The sequence below is a fragment of the Anolis sagrei genome, chromosome 3 (assembly GCF_037176765.1).
Source record: "Anolis sagrei isolate rAnoSag1 chromosome 3, rAnoSag1.mat, whole genome shotgun sequence".
NCBI lineage: Eukaryota > Metazoa > Chordata > Lepidosauria > Squamata > Dactyloidae > Anolis > Anolis sagrei.
Window position 1 is genome coordinate 268,348,253 of NC_090023.1, and position 18,737 is coordinate 268,366,989.

Below are 18,737 nucleotides of genomic sequence, written 5' to 3' on the forward strand. Positions count from 1 at the left end.
AATAAATAAATAATTGATGCTAGTGGTCGTTGCTTCTTCCAGCATGCTGACATTTGTCCTCCTGTCTACCCAAGAGATTTGCAGGATTTTTCGGAGGCAACACTGATGGAATCGTTCTAGGATTTGAGTGTGACATCTGTAGACAGTCCACGTTTCGCAGGCATATAGCAGGGTTAGAAGGACAATAGCTTTATAAACAAGCCCCTTGGATGTCCCGATCCTCAAACACTCTCTGCTTAGGGTTGTTGTCGGTATTTTCGGGCTACATGACCATGGTCTAGAGGCATTCTTTCCTGACGTTTTGCCTGCATCTATGGCAAGCATCCTCAGAGGTAGTGAGGTCTGTTGGAACTAGGAAAAAGGGTTTATATATCTGTGGAATGACCAGGGAGGGACAAAGGACTCTTGTCTGCTGGAGCTAGGTGTGAATGTTTCAACTGACCACCTTGATTAGCATATAATGGCCTGACAGTGCCTGCTTAATTTGGAAGAATGCCACACTCACAGAGCTGAAGCGATGTTGTATTTCAGTATCAATGTTGACTTTTGTGGAGAGGTGGCTACCAAGGTAGTGGTAGGAATTGTTGGAGTTGGAGTCTGAAACACCTGGAGGGCCCAAGTTTGCTCATGTTTGATCTATACTGTAGAAGTAATGAAGGATTCTATGCTTTGAAAGTTCTAGTTTGACCTTGTAAAACTACAGATCCGGGAATCCCATAACATCGAAACATGGCACCCCACGTGGTGCCAAACCTGCATTAATTCTACAGTGTAGATGCAACCCTAGATCATGTTCTCTCCAAGAAGGATAAACACCTGGAATGGCAGAGAAACAGAGAGAAGCAAATGTGGAAAAGAAGCAGAACGAAATCCTATTATCTCTGGAGTGCTGCAACTGTGGTTTGGCTCACTTGCTTGAGCCCTTCGCTCACCAGCAGAAAGCTGGAACAAAGACCTTGGCCTGCACTTAAACACAATTGGCGCTGACAAAATTACCATCTGCCAGCAGCAAAAGGCCACCTTACTGGGATCTGCATGCATTATTCACTGATACATCACACAGTCCTAGACACTTGGGAAGTGTCCGACGTGTGATCCAAGACAACAGCCAGTGACCTTGTTTGCTGTGGACTCATCTTGTTGTGTTTCTAATAATAATAATAATAATAATAATAATAATAATAATAATATCCAGTACAATAGCCAGGAGAGTGATCTTGTCTGCTGTGGACTCATCTTGTTGTGTTTCAAATAATAATAATAATAATAATAATAATAATAATAATAATAAGGTACCGAGAGCTTTTTTAATGTCCCAGTGTGGCTTGCAATAGTATAAGGATGAGGAGGAGGAATAGTGACAGAGCTTTTCAGTGTTCCAGTTTGATTTGCAATACTATAATAATAATAATAATAATAATAATAATAATAGTACCCAGAGCATTTTTAGTGTCCCAATCTGATTTGCAATAGTCAAGTAATTATAATAATGACAACAACAACAGCAATAAGGAGGAGGAAGGACAGAGCTTTTCTCTTCCCAGTTTGATTTGCAATGCTATAATAATAATAATAATAATAATAATAATAATGAGGAGGAGGAGGAGGAGGGATAGGGACACAGAGCTTTTCAATGCTCCAACCCAATTTGCAATAGTAATAAGAATAATAATACAAAAATAGTTAGGTACTCAAAGTTTTTTTAATGTCCCAGTCTGATTTGCAATATCTAATAATAATAATAATAATAATAATAATAACAACAATGACAATAACAACAACAATGAGAAACAGGAGGAGGAAAAGGGACAGAGCTTTTCAATGCTCCGGTTTGATTTGCAATAGTATAAATATAATAATAATAATAATAATAATAATAACAACAACAACAACAACAATACTAAAGCAGGTAACCGGAGCTCTTTTAGTGTTCCAGTCTGATTTGCAATAGTCTAATAATAATATTATTTCCATCCTCCAGGAAATAAAGCCTGACTGCTCACTGGAGGGAAGGATACTAGAAACAAAGTGGAAGTCTTGTCGAAGGCTTTCATGGCTGGAATCACTAGGTCCTTGTGGGTTTTTTCGGGCTATAGAGCCATGTTCTAGAGGCATTTCTCCTGACGTTTCGCCTGCATCTATGGCAAGCATCCTCAGAGGTTGAGAAGGTCTTGGTCCTCCTGATAAGATTTTCTTCTTCTTCTGGAATGCTGTAAATCTGTGTTATATTGAAGTGTGTATTTATTCTACACCGCACCGAGCAGGGACATTTTATCACTGAGGGATACATTCAAGACTACAAAACGACCTTGCTTCCATTCTAGACGCTTTAGACTTATCAGGAGGACCAAGACCTTCTCAACCTCTGAGGATGCTTGCCATAGATGCAGGCGAAACGTCAGGAGAAATGCCTCTAGAACATGGCTCTATAGCCCGAAAAAAACCCACAAGAACCTAAAGTGGAAGTCCTTTGGCCACATCATGAGGAGACAGCAAAGCCTAGAGAAGACAATTATGCTGGGGAAAGTGGAAGGGAAAAGGAAGAGGGGCCGACCAAGGGCAAGATGGATGGATGGCATCCTTGAAGTGACTGGACTGACCTTGAAGGAGTTGGGGGTGGTGACGCCCGACAGGGAGCTCTGGCGTGGGCTGGTCCATGAGGTCACGAAGAGTCGGAGACGACTGAACGAATGAACAACAATAATAATAACAATGACAACAACAATAACAATAAGAAGGAGGCGGAGGTGGAGGAGGGACAGAGCTTTTCTCTTCCCAGTTTGATTTGCAATACTATAATAATAATAATAATAATAATAATAATAATAATAATAATGAGGAAGAGGAGGAGGAGGGATAGGGACACAGAGCTTTTCAATGTCCCAATCCAATTTGCAATAGTAATAAGAATAATAATACAAAAATAGTTAGGTACCCAGAGTTTTCTTAATGTCCCAGTCTGATTTGCAATAGTCTAATAATAATAACCCACTGAGCCCCCGGTGGCGCAGTGGGTTAAAGCGCTGAGCTGCTGAGCTTGTTGATCGAAAGGTCGCAGGTTCGATTCCGGGGAGCAGTGTGAGCTTCCGCTGTCAGCCCTAGCTTCTGCCAACCTAGCAGTTCGAAAACATGCAAATGTGAGTAGATCAATAGGTACCGCTCCGGTGGGAAGGTAACGGCGCTCCATGCAGTCATGCTGGCCACATGACCTTGGAGGTGTCTACGGACAATGCCAGCTCTTCAGCTTAGAAATGGAGATGAGCACCACACCCCAGAGTCAGACATGACTGGACTTAATGCCAGGGGACTACCTTTACCTTTACCTAATAACAACAACAACAACAACAACAATAACAACAACAATAAGGAGGAGGGGGAGGAAAAGGGACAGAGCTTTTCAATGTTCCAGTTTGATTTGCAATCCAATAATAATAATAATAATAATAATAATAATAATAATGAGGAGGAGGAGGAGGAATAGGGACACAGAGCTTTTCAATGTCCCAATCCAATTTGCAATAGCGATAAGTACAATAATACAAAAATAGTGAGATGCCGAGACCTTTTTAATTGTCTCAGTCTGATTTGCAATAGTATAAATATAATAAGGAGGAGGAAGCGGAGGAGGAGGAAGAATAGGGACACAGAACACAGCTCCTGACAGCTTGTCAATGTTCCCGTTTGGTTTGCAATGTATGCAGCCTATATTTTAAAAATAGCATGCTGTCACTTTGTGTTTGCAAAAGCCGTGGGTCTAAAACGGCATTGGAGATGGTTTTCAACGCCACGCTCTGGAAACCACAGAGTTGCCTTTGTTCTGAGAGGGAAACTCTTGGGAGGGAGCAGCCTGGTCCTGCCTTGGACCTGATGGCCTCCTGGTGCGAGGAAGCTCCTCAAAGGAGGAGGAAGAAGAAGAAGAAGAAGGGACTTGATGCCACGAAGAAGGGCTTTTGGCCTCTCGGTCCCTTACCTGCCATCATCCCCTGCATCCCCTCTCGGCCTCCACGCAGCTGCTCTCCAAGGAGGAAGAAGGAGGAAAGATCAAGGAGAGGATTACCATGGGTTTTCGCTGTCCTATTTGCTTCCCTGCCTTTGCTGTTGATCCCACACAGCAGGACAGCCGTGGCGGCAGCAGCAGCGCATGATTTCAATGCACACTCACAGCATGTGGCCTGCCTTCTTCCGGCTGCTGCAGAGACAATGCGCTCTCTTGTGGCTGCTGCGCACCATTAAGACTTTGAGGACTCTCAAAGTTGCTGTTGACTTTTTTTGCTGGCAAAAACAGAGCACAGCGGCAAAAACGTTTGTGCAACAGAGTCACCGATTATGCAAGAGCCAGGCTGTCGCACCAGAAAGACATCCAATTGGGATGGACAGCTAATGCTCCAGGAGCTGTATCCAAAGTGACCTTAACAGATGAGAGAGCAGATTGGCCAGAACTATCCAAACAAGTCTGTTCTTGTGGGTTTTTTCGGGCTATATGGCCATGTTCTAGAGGCATTTCTCCTGATGTTTCGCCTGCATCTATGGCAAGCATCCTCAGAGGTAGATGCAGGCGAAACGTCAGGAGAAATGCCTCTAGAACATGGCCATATAGCCCGAAAAAACCCACAAGAACTGAGTGATTCCAGCCATGAAAGCCTTCGACAATACATTATCCAAACAAGGTTCTTGTGGGGTTTTTCGGGCTACATGGCCATGTTCTAGAGGCATTTAGAACATGGCCATATAGCCCCAAAAAACCCACAAGAACTGAGTGATTCCAGCCATGAAAGCCTTCGACAATACATTATCCAAACCAGGTTCTTGTGGGTTTTTTCCGGCTACATGGCCATGTTCTAGAGGCATTTCTCCTGACGTTTTGCCTGCATCTATGGCAAGCATCCTCAGAGGTAGATGCAGGCGAAACGTCAGGAGAAATGCCTCTAGAACATGGCCATATAGCCCGAAAAAACCCACAAGAACTGAGTGATTGTAGCCATGAAAGCCTTCGACAATACATTATCCAAACAAGGTTTTTGTGGGTTTTTTGGGGCTATATGGCCATGTTCTAGAGGCATTTCTCCCGATGTTTCGCCTGCATCTATGGCAAGCATCCTCAGAGGTAGATGCAGGCGAAACGTCAGGAGAAATGCCTCTAGAACATGGCCATATAGCCCGAAAAAACCCACAAGAACTGAGTGATTCCAGCCATGAAAGCCTTTGACAATGCATTATCCAAACAAGGTTCTTGTGGGTTTTTTCAGGCTACATGGCCATGTTCTAGAGGCATTTCTCCTGACGTTTCGCCTGCATCTATGGCAAGCATCCTCAGAGGTAGATGCAGGCGAAACGTCAGGAGAAATCCCTCTAGAACATGGCCATATAGCCCGAAAAAAACCACAAGAACTGAGTGATTCCAGCCATGAAAGCCTTCGACAATACATTATCCAAACAAGGTTCTTGTGGGTTTTTTCAGGCTACATGGCCATGTTCTAGAGGCATTTCTCCTGACGTTTCGCCTGCATCTATGGCAAGCATCCTCAGATGTAGATGCAGGCAAAACGTCAGGAGAAATGCCTCTAGAACATGGCCATACAGCTCGAAAAAACCCACAAGAACTGAGTGATTCCAGCCATGAAAGCCTTCAACAATACATTATCCAAACAAGGTTCTTGTGGGTTTTTTCAGGCTATATGGCCATGTTCTAGAGGCATTTCTCCTGACGTTTCGCCTGCATCTATGGCAAGCATCCTCAGAGGTAGATGCAGGCGAAATGTCAGGAGAAATGCCTCTAGAACATGGCCATATAGCCCGAAAAAACCCACAAGAACTGAGTGATTCCAGCCATGAAAGCCTTCGACAATACATTAGCAAAACAAGGTTCTTGTGGGGTTTTTTTGGGCTACATGGCCATGTTCTAGAGGCATTTCTCCTGATGTTTCGCCTGCATCTATGGCAAGCATCCTCAGAGGTAGATGCAGGCGAAACGTCAGGAGAAATGCCTCTAGAACAAGGCCATATAGCCCGAAAAAACCCACAAGAACTGAGTGATTCCAGCCATGAAAGCCTTCGACAATACATTATCCAAACAAGGTTCTTGTGGGTTTTTTTCGGGCTACATGGCCATGTTCTAGAGACATTTAGAACATGGTCATATAGCCCGAAAAAACCCACAAGAACCTAGTGATTCCAGCCATGAAAGCCTTCGACAATACATTATCCAAACAAGCTTCAACAGGGAGAAATGCATGGTATTGCACTTAGGAAATGAAATGCATAGATATAGGATGGATAGATGTGAAAGGGGTCTAGGAGACTTGGTAGGCTACAAGCTAAACATGAATCAACAATCGGATGCAACAGCTAGAAAGGTCAATGGGAAGTCATAGTCCAACTCTATTCTGTGTTGGTCAGGCCTCTCCTGGAATAATAACCCTGGGTCCACTTCTGGGCAAAGCAATTCAAGGAGGACGCTGATAAAGTAGAACGTACCCAGAAAAGGGCAACCAATATGGTCATAGTTCAAAGTGCTGGCTTTAGCCTATAAAGCCCTAAACCAGCGGTTCTCAACCTGGGGATCGTGACCCCCAGGGGGGTCGCCTGCCCATTTTGAAGGGGTCGCGAGGCCGCCTCCGTTGGCCCTGGCCTTGAGCAAAGCCTGCCTCACCTGCCTCACACTCTCACCATCCGGTGAGGGTGCGGGGCAAGCAAGAGGTCCTCTGCATGAGGCCTGGCCTCGTGCAAAGCCTGCCTCGCCTGCCTCGCTATCCGACAAGGGTGCGGGCAGGCGAGGGACCCTCATCGCGAGGCCTGGCCTCGCACAAAGCCCACCTCACCTGCCTCACTCTCTCGCCATCCGAAGGGCTCAAGCAAGTTGTGAGGTCACAACCTCTGAGGATGCTTGCCATAGATGCAGGTGAAACGTAAATCACTCAGTTTGCGTCGATCCTCCCGAATTCAAGAATTAAAAACATTGGCTTCAAAAAAGAAGGGCGGTTCACGGAACCAATTCTTGAATTTTAATTGCAATACGCCGGGCTGATTCCCTCAGTTCAGGCATCGTTTCAGAATTGATGAAGACCTTGGCAGTTCTCCCGGTTCCCTGGCCATAGTTTGGGAAGATTTCTAGGATATCAAGTACGGTTAGTGGATTGCTAACAGGTTCCAGTATTTTCCAGTGAGGCTTTTGGTTTTGCTTTGTCCATTTAAATTCATGTTTGCTGATTTTGCTGTGGCTTTTGACTTGCATTTTTCCTTTATTTTGTAACCATTTTTCTTCAATAAAAAAGGATTGTTTTTCACAGCCAAGTGTGGTGGATAGTTATCTTAGGGCCTCGTTCCCTGCTCTGGATTGCATCAAAACGTCAGGAGAGAATGCTTCTAGAACATAGCCATATAGCCCAAAAAACCCTACAACAATCCAGTGATTACAGCCATGAAAGCCTTTGACAATAATAATTTTGTGTTGTCAAACGCTTTCAAGGCCAAAATCACTGGGTCACAGTGAGTTTTCCGGGCTGTATGGCTATGTTCCAGAAGCATTATCTCCTGGCCAGGTAATCACCTCCCAACAAAGGATTCCCCCAGGCAGGAAGCAGCCAAGCCTTGAAGCTGCAAGGCTATTCAATGCTAATCAAGGTGGCCAATTGAAACATTCACACCTACCTCCAATAGGCAAGAGTTCTTTCTCCCACCCTAGACATCATTCCACAGATATATAAACCTCACTTGCCTAGTTTCCAACAGACCTCACAACCTCCGAGGATGCCTGCAATAGGTGTGGGTGAAACATCAGGAGAGAGTGCTTCTGGAACATAGCCATACACCCCAGGAAACTCACAACCCAATAATAATTTCATTTCTTTCCTGCCTTTCCTCGTAGCTTGAGACGGATTACTGAATAATTAAAACACGTAAACATTGTTAAAATACCACAAATACACATATCAAAATGTATTTCGAGAAAAGATACATATTAAAACAACCCCTGTGCCGGCAGGACTGAAGACCGACAGGTCGCAGGTTCGAATCCGGGGAGAGGTGGATGAGCTCCCTCTATCAGCTCTAGCTCCTCATGCGGGGACATGAGAGAAGCCTCCCACAAGGATGATAAAAACATCAAATCATCTGGGCATCCCCTGGGCAACGTCCTTGCAGACGGCCAATTCTCTCACAACAGAAGCGACTTGCAGTTTCACAAGTCACTCCTGACACGACAAAAAAACAACAACAAAACAATACATAATTAAAAAGTAAGGTGAGATACTTACACAAGACAGCGGCGGCGGTGTACAGTGAGGCCTCTCCAGTGTCTTGCAGACTTCACGTTCACTTTTGCACGGCTGTGCACCATCAAAGTCACATTGCACTAGGAACAAGGCCACGGCAGCAACACAGAGGCGGGAACAGGTAGGACACTTCTAGTCACAATCCGCAATAGCGCGCACACGTCTCGTAGGGTTTCGAGCAGATTTCAAGGCACAAGGCGAGACACAATTGTGCAGCTGTGCCAGAAGCAAATACACGACAGGGCAAACGCTGCAGCGTGTCTTATGCCACATGACACTATTGTGGAGCGTTGATACTTGAAGATATTGTGCAGCTGTGAAGCTTTTGCAGCACGAAGAGTGGATATTACAACTTCTTTTGCATTGCTCTAGAGAAAACGGGTGGAAACAGGAGGTGCCAAGATGCGCAGACAAGTACGTTACTCACTGGTGCGACGCACGAGGAAAGCAGATTGTCGAAGACTGGTGCAACATTCTGAAAAGAGCCAACAGCTGGTCACACGAGGATAGTTGAGAGAGAAAGACAGGTAGGGGCGAATAAGACTTGCTTGCAGACGTCTTGCATATTGCTTAGAGAGGCTACATTTCCTGCTGCGAGGAGTGGCAAAAGGCACCGGCGCCAAATTTCGTTTCGACATTCACAATGACAAAAGTCCTTGTTGCAGAGTTGTAAACAACGTTCACTGATTGCCAAAAGATTCCACCTTGGCAAACAGGGAATATTCGGGGTTCACTTCTTTCGGATCCACTTCCTTTCCTGGGAGGCTACATTTCTTGCTGCGAAGGGTTGCAAAAGGCACAAGGGACTCCTCCTTATGCCGAAGGGAGGTTGAGAAAGTGACAACGTTGAAGGGGATTCGCTTCGTTCGGCTCCCTCGGCGGCCACTCCCCGCATCCTCGTGCCCCTCGGTTTAACCTGGCCGTGGATGTGGCCTCTCGGCGACACTGACCCCCCTCCTGCACGCCCCACCCAAAGCCCCCCAACTCCAGCGGCTGCCCCTCCTGCACTGCCTGCCTCAGTCCCCCTTCCTCTTGCTGAGACCCTCGCCCCGGACCCCCAGCCCTTTCCTGGAGGGCCGAATGCCGCACCGCCTCTTGTCCCCCCCAACGCCACCTTCGGGGCCACAGGGGCCGCTCCAAGGATGACCGGCCCCAGAGCCTGGCCTCCGCCTCGCCGTGGGGCTGCTGCTGGGCCCAGAGGCCGACCTCTTGCTCCGCCACCCCCAGGCCAATCTCCCCGAACCCCACTTGCTCCTGGCGGCCCCCCAGGATCAGGCCCCGCTCCTGCCTGGGACCCTCCAACAGGACAATTCCGACAGCGGAGACCCCTTCATCCTCCTCTTCCTCTATCGGCAGCACCCCACTTTCCTCCTCCTCCCCCCATAGATGAAAGAGTCCCCCCTTTTCTTCTTCTTCCTCCTCCTCCTTCACTTTCTCTTCCTCCGGGGGAAACTCTTCTTCCACCCCACAGCGCTCGGACCCCTCTATCCCCCCAGCTTCCTCTTGGACCCCGAACCCGCTTCCCTGCCGCCGCTCCCCAGCCCACTCCACTTGCCCCGCCACCAGCAGCCTCGGCCGCGCTTCCCTTCCTTCCACCAGCAGGGGCCGCTCTTCGCTCCCCTCCTGCGAGTTCTCAACTCCAGGGAGCCACCGCGAAGAAGGCCCCGCTCCCTTCTCGGCCCTGAAACGCCACCAACTGGGCTCTGCTCTCACCTCCCGGTCATCCGAGCCCGGCTTCCCCTGGGGGCCACCCTCCTCCTGTACCCCCCGCCCCCAGGCTTCCTCCTGGACCCCCACGGCCAAGCCTAGCGCCTCCTGGACCCCGCAGCACAAGCCCAGTGCCTCTGGCTGCCCGGGCAAGAGACCCCCCTGCCGCCCTGGGCCGACCCTCTCCTCCGGGGTCCGGATGGCTCAAGGGAAAAAGGGGGTGAGGCTATCCCTGAAGCTCACTTTGGATCAGTCCCACACCTCTCTCACACAGGTTGAGGTGTGTCACCCACACCCCAACTTCTCCCTGATCCCACTTCTCCCAAGACAAACACTGCAGGATGGATTTGGGGGTTCACCTGTACCCCAACTCCTGACACAAGCACCACCACCTTGATTGGTTCAACAGATATTTGGGGGAGAGTCACTTGTATCCCAACTTCTCCCAACACCAACAATACTCACAAGACGGATTTAGGGGTTCACATGCACCCCAACTTTTCCAGACATAAACACCATCCACTTACTTGACTCAAAATATATTGGGAGGGAGTCACCTGTGCCCCAACTTATCACAACACAAACAATACTGACAAGACAGATTTGGGGGTTCACCTGCACCCCAACTTCTCCCAAAACAAACAATACCAACAAGACAGATTTGGGGGTTCACCTGCACCCCAAGTTCTCCAAACACAAATACTACCTACTTACTTGGTTCAAAATAAATTTGGGGGGAATCCCCTGTACCCCAACTTCTCCCAACACAAACAATACCAACAAGACAGATTTGGGGGTTCACCTGCACCCCAACTTCTCCAAACACAAATACCACCTACTTACTTGGTTCAAAATAAATTTGGGGGGAGTCACTTGTACCCCAACTTCTCCCAACACAAACAACACTCACAAGACAGATTTGGGGGTTCACCTGCACCCCAATCCCTCCAGACACAAACACCACTCACTTACTTGGCTCAAAAGATATTTTGGGGGGAGTCACCTGCACTCCAACTTCTCCCAACACAAACAATACTCACAAGATAGATTTTGGGGTTCGCCTGCACCCCAAATTCTCTCAACACAAGCACCCCCAGATTACTTGGCTCGAAATATATTTGAGGGGAATCACCTGCACCCCAACTTTTCCCAACACAAACAACACTCACAAGACAGATTTGGGGGTTCACCTGAACCCCAACTTCTCTAAACACAAACACCACTCACTTACTTGGCTCAGTGGATACATGGGGGGATTGCCTGCACCCCAAACAATACCCACTTACTTGACTCAACAGATAATAAATTTGGGGGGCACCTGCGCCCCAAGTTTTCCTGACTCAAACAGGACCTACTTGCTTTGATTTGAAGGGGTCACCTTCACCCCAACTTCCCAAAGCCCCTGTCCTAACCCAAAACCACCCCTTTACTTGGCTCCATGGATTGTGGTGGGGTTGCCTGCACCCCAACTTCTCTCTGACCTCCCAACGTCCTCGAACACACACACACTATCTGATTACTTGACTGGATGGATTTGCACCCCAACTTTCTCAGGACGCTAACTCTATCTTGGCTGGACAGATTAGAGAGGGGTCAACTGTACCCCAACTTCTCCCCTAGACAAACACTATGGTAGATGAATTTGGGGGGTGCTCTCCTGCACCCCAACTTCTCTCTGGCCTCCCAACGTCCTCGAACACACACACACACACTATCTGGTTACTTGGCTGGACGGATTTGCACCCCAACTTTCTCAGGACGCTTACTTTGGCTGGACAGATTAGAGGGGAGTCAGCTGTATCCCAACTTCTTCCTTAGACAAACAATATGGCAGATGAATTGGGGGGCTCTCCTGCACCCCAACCTTTCTCTGGTCTCACAACGTCCTCGAACACACAAACACTATCTACTTACTTGCTGCGAGGATTTGGGGGCTTCCTTGCACCCCAACTTCTCAGGACACAAACTCCACCTCGGCTGGAGAGATTGGGGGGGGGTGAGCTGTACCTCAACTTCTCCCTTAGACAAACACTACGGTAGAGGAATGGGGGGGGGGGGGCTCTCCTGCACCCCAACCTTTCTCTGGCCTCACAACGTCCTCAAACACACAAACTTACTTGGTGCGAGGATTTGGGGGCTTCCTTGCGCCCCAGCTTCTCAGGACACAAACTCTACCTTGGCTAGACAGATTAGAGGGGGGTCTGCTGTACCCCAACTTCTCTCCTAGACAAAGACAACGATAGATGAATTGGGGGGGCTCTCCTTCACCCCAACTTCTCTCCTACCTCCAAACGTCTTGGGACACACAAACACGATCTGCTTACTTGGCTGGACGGATTTGGGGGGCTTCCTTGCGCCCCAACTTCTCAGGACACAAACTCTACCTTGGCTGGACAGATTAGAGGGGGGTCAGCTGTACCCCAACTTCTCCCTTAGACAAACACAAGGGTAGATGAATGGGGGGGGTTTCTCCTTCACCCCAACTTCTTTCCGACCTCCCAACCTCTTGGGACACACAAACACGATCTGCTTACTTGGCTGGATGGATTTGGGGGGGCTCCCTTGCGCCCCAACTTCTCAGGACACAAACTCTACCTCGGCTGGAGAGATTAGGGGAGTCAGCTGTACCCCAACTTCTCCCGGACGTCCTTCTGGTTCGGGTTATCTGCCGGCGGCTTCTTGAGCGTCTCAATCCGGGATAATAATAGTGGCAATAATAATAACAATATTGGGGCTCCTTTCAACCGAAGACCCCCCCACCTCCAAAGCTCCCCACCTTCTAAACTCCCCTCTCTCTTGAAGCCCCCCCCCTCTCCCCAAAGCCCCGCTTTCCCTGCCAATCCCCCCGCCGGAAAACTTTCCCCCAATCGGCGCAGCCCCTTCCTCACTTTGGCCCGCCCCCTCCCCTCCCCTTCCCCTCTTTCCCAGAGCCCCCCCACTTCAAAGGAGGCCCTTGCAGCTGCCTTCCTGCTTGGCTTTCCTTCTGCTGCGCCACTCGGGGAAGAAAGAGGGGGGGGGACACACACAAAACAACGGGGAGCGGGTCGGCTCCGTTTGGACCTGCTTAGCTTTGGCTGCTCCTCCTCTTCTTCCTCTTCTTCCTCCTCCTCCTCTCTTAAAGCAGCCTCGACTAGGAAGGGGGTGTTGATGAGGAGGAAGGGGGTCTATATATTATGGGGAGGGGGGGCCACTAAGTCGCCCCCCTCAGCCTCCCCTTCCCCAAGATGAAAAGTCGGGAGATGGAGAGAAGAAGAAATAGCGAATCCGGCGCCTGGAAAGAAAGGAGTTTGTGCCCAGAAAGAGAGAGAAAGAAGGGGGGGGGGTGTCTGGAAGGAGAGGGGTGGGGGGGAGAGGGGAGGGGAGGGGGTGTTGTTGTGCCTCCCCCCTCTCTCCAAAGATCATTAATTCCCTGCCCGGCTGCTTCTTATGTAACAGGCGGCGATGACTGCGCAGCTTCGGGAGTCAGGAAGGCAGGCAGAGGCAGCCCGGGACAGGCAAGGAAGGATGGAGAGAGTGGTCCAGCCATTCCTGCATCCCTCCGCAGCCCAGGACAGGCAAGGATGGAGAGATGGAGAGAGTGGTCCAGCCATTCCTGCATCCCCTCCGCATCCCACTCTCTCTCTCTCCCAAGGGAGGCAAGGGAAGGGGCGCAGACTCCCAGGCAGAGAGGAAAGGCTTTGTTTACTTGTTGGGGAAGGGGAGGGGAAGGGTTGGGGGGTTGGGGGGGGGGGGGCTTCTGGACCAGGACCACTCTGTGCGTCTTCTCCCTCCTCTGGGGCCAAGGCGGAGGCGAACTTCCGGAAAAGACAAAAATGGTCAAAGGAAACAGTCCTGGCTTCTTTCTCTCCTGCTCCTTCTCCTCTTCACCCCCCCTTCTGATCTTCACCCCCTCCTTCTCTTGGCCTTCCTTTTCTATTTCTCCCCTTCTTTTCTTCTTCGCTTCCTTTTCCTTCTTCCTCCCATGCTTCTTCCTCCTACCATCCTCTTTTGATTTTCTTCCCTCCTTATCCCCTTCTTCACCCCTTTCTCCCCATCTTTTTTTTCTTCTCTTTTCCTTGCTTCTCTCTTTCTCCCCATCTTTTTCTTCTTCTCAAGTCCTTCCTTCTCTCTTTCTCCCCATCTTTTTCTTCTTCTCTCGTCCTTGCTTCTCTCTTTCTCCCAATCTTTTTCTTCTTCTCTCGTCCTTGCTTCTCTCTTTCTCCCCATCTTTTTCTTCTTCTCTCGTCCTTGCTTCTCTCTTTCTCCCCATCTTTTTCTTCTTCGCTTCCTTCTCCCTCTTCCTCCCTTATTTTCCTCCTTTTCTCTTCCTTCTCTCTCTTACTCCTATTCTTCTTCCCTCCTTATCACCTTCTTCTTCCTCTTCCTCCCTCGTTTTCCTCTTCTTCCTCTTCTTCTTCCTCTTTCTTCTTCTTCTTCTTCTTCTTCTATCTCCTCCTTTTCCTCCCTGTTTTTCTTTCTCCCTCCTCTTCTCCTTCCCCTCTTCCTCTTTTTCCTCCTTTTCTCTTCCTTCTCTCTCTTACTCATATTCTTCTTCCTCCTTATCCCCTTCTTCTTCCTCCTCCTCCTCTTCTTCTTCCTGCTCTTCTTCCTTCGTTTTCCTCTTCTTCTTCTTCTTTATCTCCTCTTCCTCCCTCTTCTTTCTCCCTCTTCTTCTTCTTCTTCTTCTTCTTCTTCTTCTTCTTCTTCCCCTCTCCCTCCCTCTTTTTCCTCCTTCTCTCTTCCTTCTCTGTCTTCCTCCTCCTCTTTTTTCTTCCTCCTCTTCCTCCCTCTTGTTTTCCTCTTCTCCTTCCTCTTTCTCTCTTCTTCTTCTTCTTCCTCCTCTCCTATTTCTCCTCCTCCTCCTCTTCTTCTTTATCTCCTCCTCTTTCTCCCTGTTCTACTTTCTCCCTCCTCTTCTCGTTCCCCTCTTCCTCTCTCTTCTTCTTCCTCCCTCTTATTTTCCTCCTCTTCCTTTCTTCTTCTTCTGCCTCTTCTTCCTCTTCCTCTTCTCCTTTCCCTCTTCCTCGCTCTTCTTCTTCCTCTCTTTTTCCCCTTCCCCTTCCTCTTCTTCTTCTTCCCTCCTTCTCTTCCTCCCTCTTCTTCTTTCTTCTCCCCCTCCTCTCTTCCTGTCCTCTTCTACTTCCTCTTCCTCTCTTCCTCCCCTTTCTCTTCTTCTTCTTCTTCTTCCCCTCCTTCTCTTCCTCCCTCTTCCTCCTCCTCCACTCCTTATTCATCGTCATCGTCCTCCTCCCCCACTTCTCACTCCTTCCCTCCCCTTCATACTTGTCTTTTTATTCCCCTTCTTCTCCTTCTTCTTCCTCTTCTTCTTGCCACAACAACCCAATAGAACTATAGTTAGAAGAGACACACACCACAACCCCCTTTGCCTGGCTGTATACACCATCCAAGCCTTCCCAACAGATGGCCATTCAGTCTCTGTTTAAAGCCCTCCAAAGAAGGCGATCCCACTCCACCTTGAGGCAGTATATATATTCTTCTGACCAACAACAGCTCTTAAGCACCACGTTACGCCATCCAGTCTCAGGTGGAGGGACGGCTCTACCTTAAAATCCAAAGAAAGACAACTTTTCCAGATTCAGCTGGGCAGAAGAAGTGGAGAGAGCTCAACTGGGGAGGGAGGGAAAGCCCAGAAATTACCCAGATTTATTGAAGCCGCTGCCTTGAAGGATTCCCCATCTTTTCTCATTTGGGTGACTGCCATTTCTGGGCCGACGGTGTAGAAAGTAATGGCAGTTTTGCAGAAAGGAAACAGAAAAATCACTCAATGCACCCTTGCAATTAGTTTGATGCATTGCTTGTATATCCCTTGACTGATACTCAAGAAACCAGACTTTTGAGTATGTTGCAAAATTTGGAGAGATCATGGCTAGGATGCATACTCTTGATGGGGAAACTTTGGCGATCCAGGTGTTTTGGACTTCAACTCCCACAATTCCTGGCCTCAGGCCTCTTCCTTTTCCCCCTCAGCCGCTTAAGCGGCTGAGGGGGAAAAGGAAGAGGCCTGAGGCCAGGAATTGTGGGAGTTGAAGTCCAAAACACCTGGATAGCCAAAGTTTCCCCATGCATGATCTATACATGCAGTTTTGTGTCTACTTTAATTGCTATGGCTCAGTGCTGTGCAATCCTAGGAGTTGCAATTCCACAGTGTGATGGAAACATAGCAGAGAAGGGCTTTGCAAAACTACAAATCCCAAGGTCTGATCACACTGAACCGTGGCAGTAAAAGTGGGGCCAAACTATATCAATTCTACTCAACTTTGGTGAGTTTAACCAAAGTGTACAGTTTAGATGCAACTTCGATGAGTTATCCAAGGTCCCCCCAAATTGCTCCTTTACAGTTTGGACTAAAACCCAGAGCGGATAGATCACCCCAGTGTTGGGCACCAACCACCACTGATTCAACTTCCTTTTTAGACCCAATGCAGTGCATGTTTGGCTTTGTTTTGCTTTGGATCTTCTAACAACCTCTCCTCGTTGCACACAAGAGCTGAGATGATCTCACTTCTGGGCCCAGGCTTGCATTTGCTCTATGGCTGGAAAACGGAGCTGCCGCATTCAATAACCAAACCTGTTGCTTCTGTTTCAAGAGCTTGGCTTGGAAATCAGCCCACATCCCTAGAAAGCCTGCAATTCAGAAGGGAGTCACTTTATTTATCGTGTCAGGAGCAAACCAAACAGTTGTATTGCATTTTTTAACAGACAAACAAACAAAACACAAAGTTTGCAAGCTTGGTAGTTGATTAAATGTCCTTTGACCAGTATCTGGCCACTTGGAGTGCCTCTGGTGTTACTATAAGAAGGGAATCGCTAAAGGTGCATCTACATGGTAGAATTAAAGTAATTTAGCAACACTTTAACTGTGCTGTGAATGGCGGGGGCACCAAATTGACATACCAGCTTTCCAGGACCTTATTACTGTTGTTGTTATTACTTGCTACATAGCAAGATGAGTCCACAGCAAACAAGATCACTGTGCTGGTTGTTGTATTCGATCACGCGCTGGACCCTTCCCAAGTGTCCAGGACTGTGTAATGTATTGGCAAGTAATGCATGCAGATCCAAGTAGGGTGGCCTTTTGCAGATGACAGATGGTAATTTTGTTAGCGCCAATTGTTTTCAAGTGCAGGCCAAGGTCTTTAGGCACTGCACCCAGTGTGCCGATCACCACTGGGACTACCTTGACTGACTTGTGCCAGAGTCTTTGCAGTTCAATCTTTAAATCCTCATATCGTGTCAGCTTTTTCAGTTGCTTCTCGTCAATTCTGCTGTCACTGACAATTGCAACATCGACAATCCATAATTGTTTTATTTCCACGATCTTGAAGACAGGAATCTTGTGCTCCAAAACTCTGTCAGTCTGAATTCAGAAGTCCCATTTTCTGGAACTTTTTCCAGCTTGTGATCCCACCAGTTCTTTGTAGCAGGCAGATGGTGTTTGTGGCACAAGTTGCAATGAATCATCTGAGCAACGGTGTTGTGCCTCTTCTTGTAGTCCGTCTGCGCAATTTTCTTGCAGCAGCTGCAGATGTGATCTATTGTTTCGTCTGCTTCCTTGCAGAGTCTACACTTGTAATCTGTTGCTGACTTTTCAGTTGTTGTTGCTGCTGCTGCTGCTGTTATTATTATTACTAAACCACCTTTTGCCATTGTGTTTTGCAAACCAGAGTGCCACCCCCCCTTTTTTATTTCTTCCTAGCATGATTATAGCATGTACATTGTCACTAAAAGTTATAGCATTTTGATCCCATTTAGCTGTTATGGCTGCATCTGGAATATTTTATTCCATGTACTTGGATCTAAACTCTAGAAAGAATGTGGTTTGACACCACCTTAGCTGCTATGGCTCAATGCTATGGAATTGTGGGGCTTATAGTTTCATGAGGCCAAGAAGAAGAGAAGGCCTTGTAAAACTATAACTATAACCGCAACTACAAGTTGTAGTCTCCAAAAGTTACACATCGAAGTTCGGCTGTGTATTATTCCAGTTGTTGATTCAACCCACACTTCCAGGGCTCAGTGCTATGGAATCCTGGGACTGATAGTTTCATGAAGCCAAGAAGCAGAGAAGGCCTTGTAAAACTACAACTTCAACTGCAACTACAACTATAAGTTGTAGTTTCCAAAAGTCACATTTTGAAGTTCAGGTGTCTATTATTCCAGTTGTGGATTCAACCCAAACTTCCAGGTTTCAATGCTATAGAATCCTGGGACTTATAGTTTTGCCAGGCCAAGAAGCAGAGAAAGCCTTGTAAAACTACAACTACAGCTACAAATTGTAGTCTCCAAAAGTCACATATCGAAGTTCAGGTGTGTATTATTCCAATTGTTGATTCAACCCAAACTTCCAGGGCTCAATGCTATGGAATCCCAGGACTTATAGTTTCGTGAAGCCAAGAAGCAGAGAAGGCCTTGCAAAACTACAACTGCAACTACAACTACAAGTTGTAGTCTTCAAAAGTCACATTTCGAAGTTCAGGTGTTTATCATTCTAATTGTTGATTCAACCCAAACTTCCAGGATTCAATGCTATGTGATCCTGGGACTTATAGTTTCGTGAGACCAAAAAGCAGAGAAGGCCTTGTAAAACTATAACTACAACTACAACTACAAGTTGTAGTCTTCAAAAGTCACATTTCGAAGTTCAGGTGTCTATTATTCCAGTTGTGGATTCAACCCAAACTTCCAGGGATCCAAAACATCTCAAGATGAAGAAGAATCCATAGGAGGCAATCCCAGTTTCTTACCCTCTCCATTTAGCAT

At 47.7% G+C, this 18,737-nt stretch overlaps 1 protein-coding gene across 1 annotated transcript in view; it reads right to left on the reverse strand.

Moving 5' to 3' along the window:
* LOC137096597 (uncharacterized) overlaps nt 1-18,737 on the reverse strand; it is a 33,246-nt gene extending 14,509 nt beyond the window's left edge. Inside the window, exons 1-2 of the mRNA XM_067466283.1 lie at nt 18,722-18,737; nt 8,253-10,180 (exon numbers count right to left, since the gene is read on the reverse strand). Coding sequence (XP_067322384.1) covers nt 9,084-10,180; nt 18,722-18,737 — 1,113 coding nt within the window. The 3' untranslated portion in view covers nt 8,253-9,083. The remainder of the gene's footprint in view (nt 1-8,252; nt 10,181-18,721) is intronic.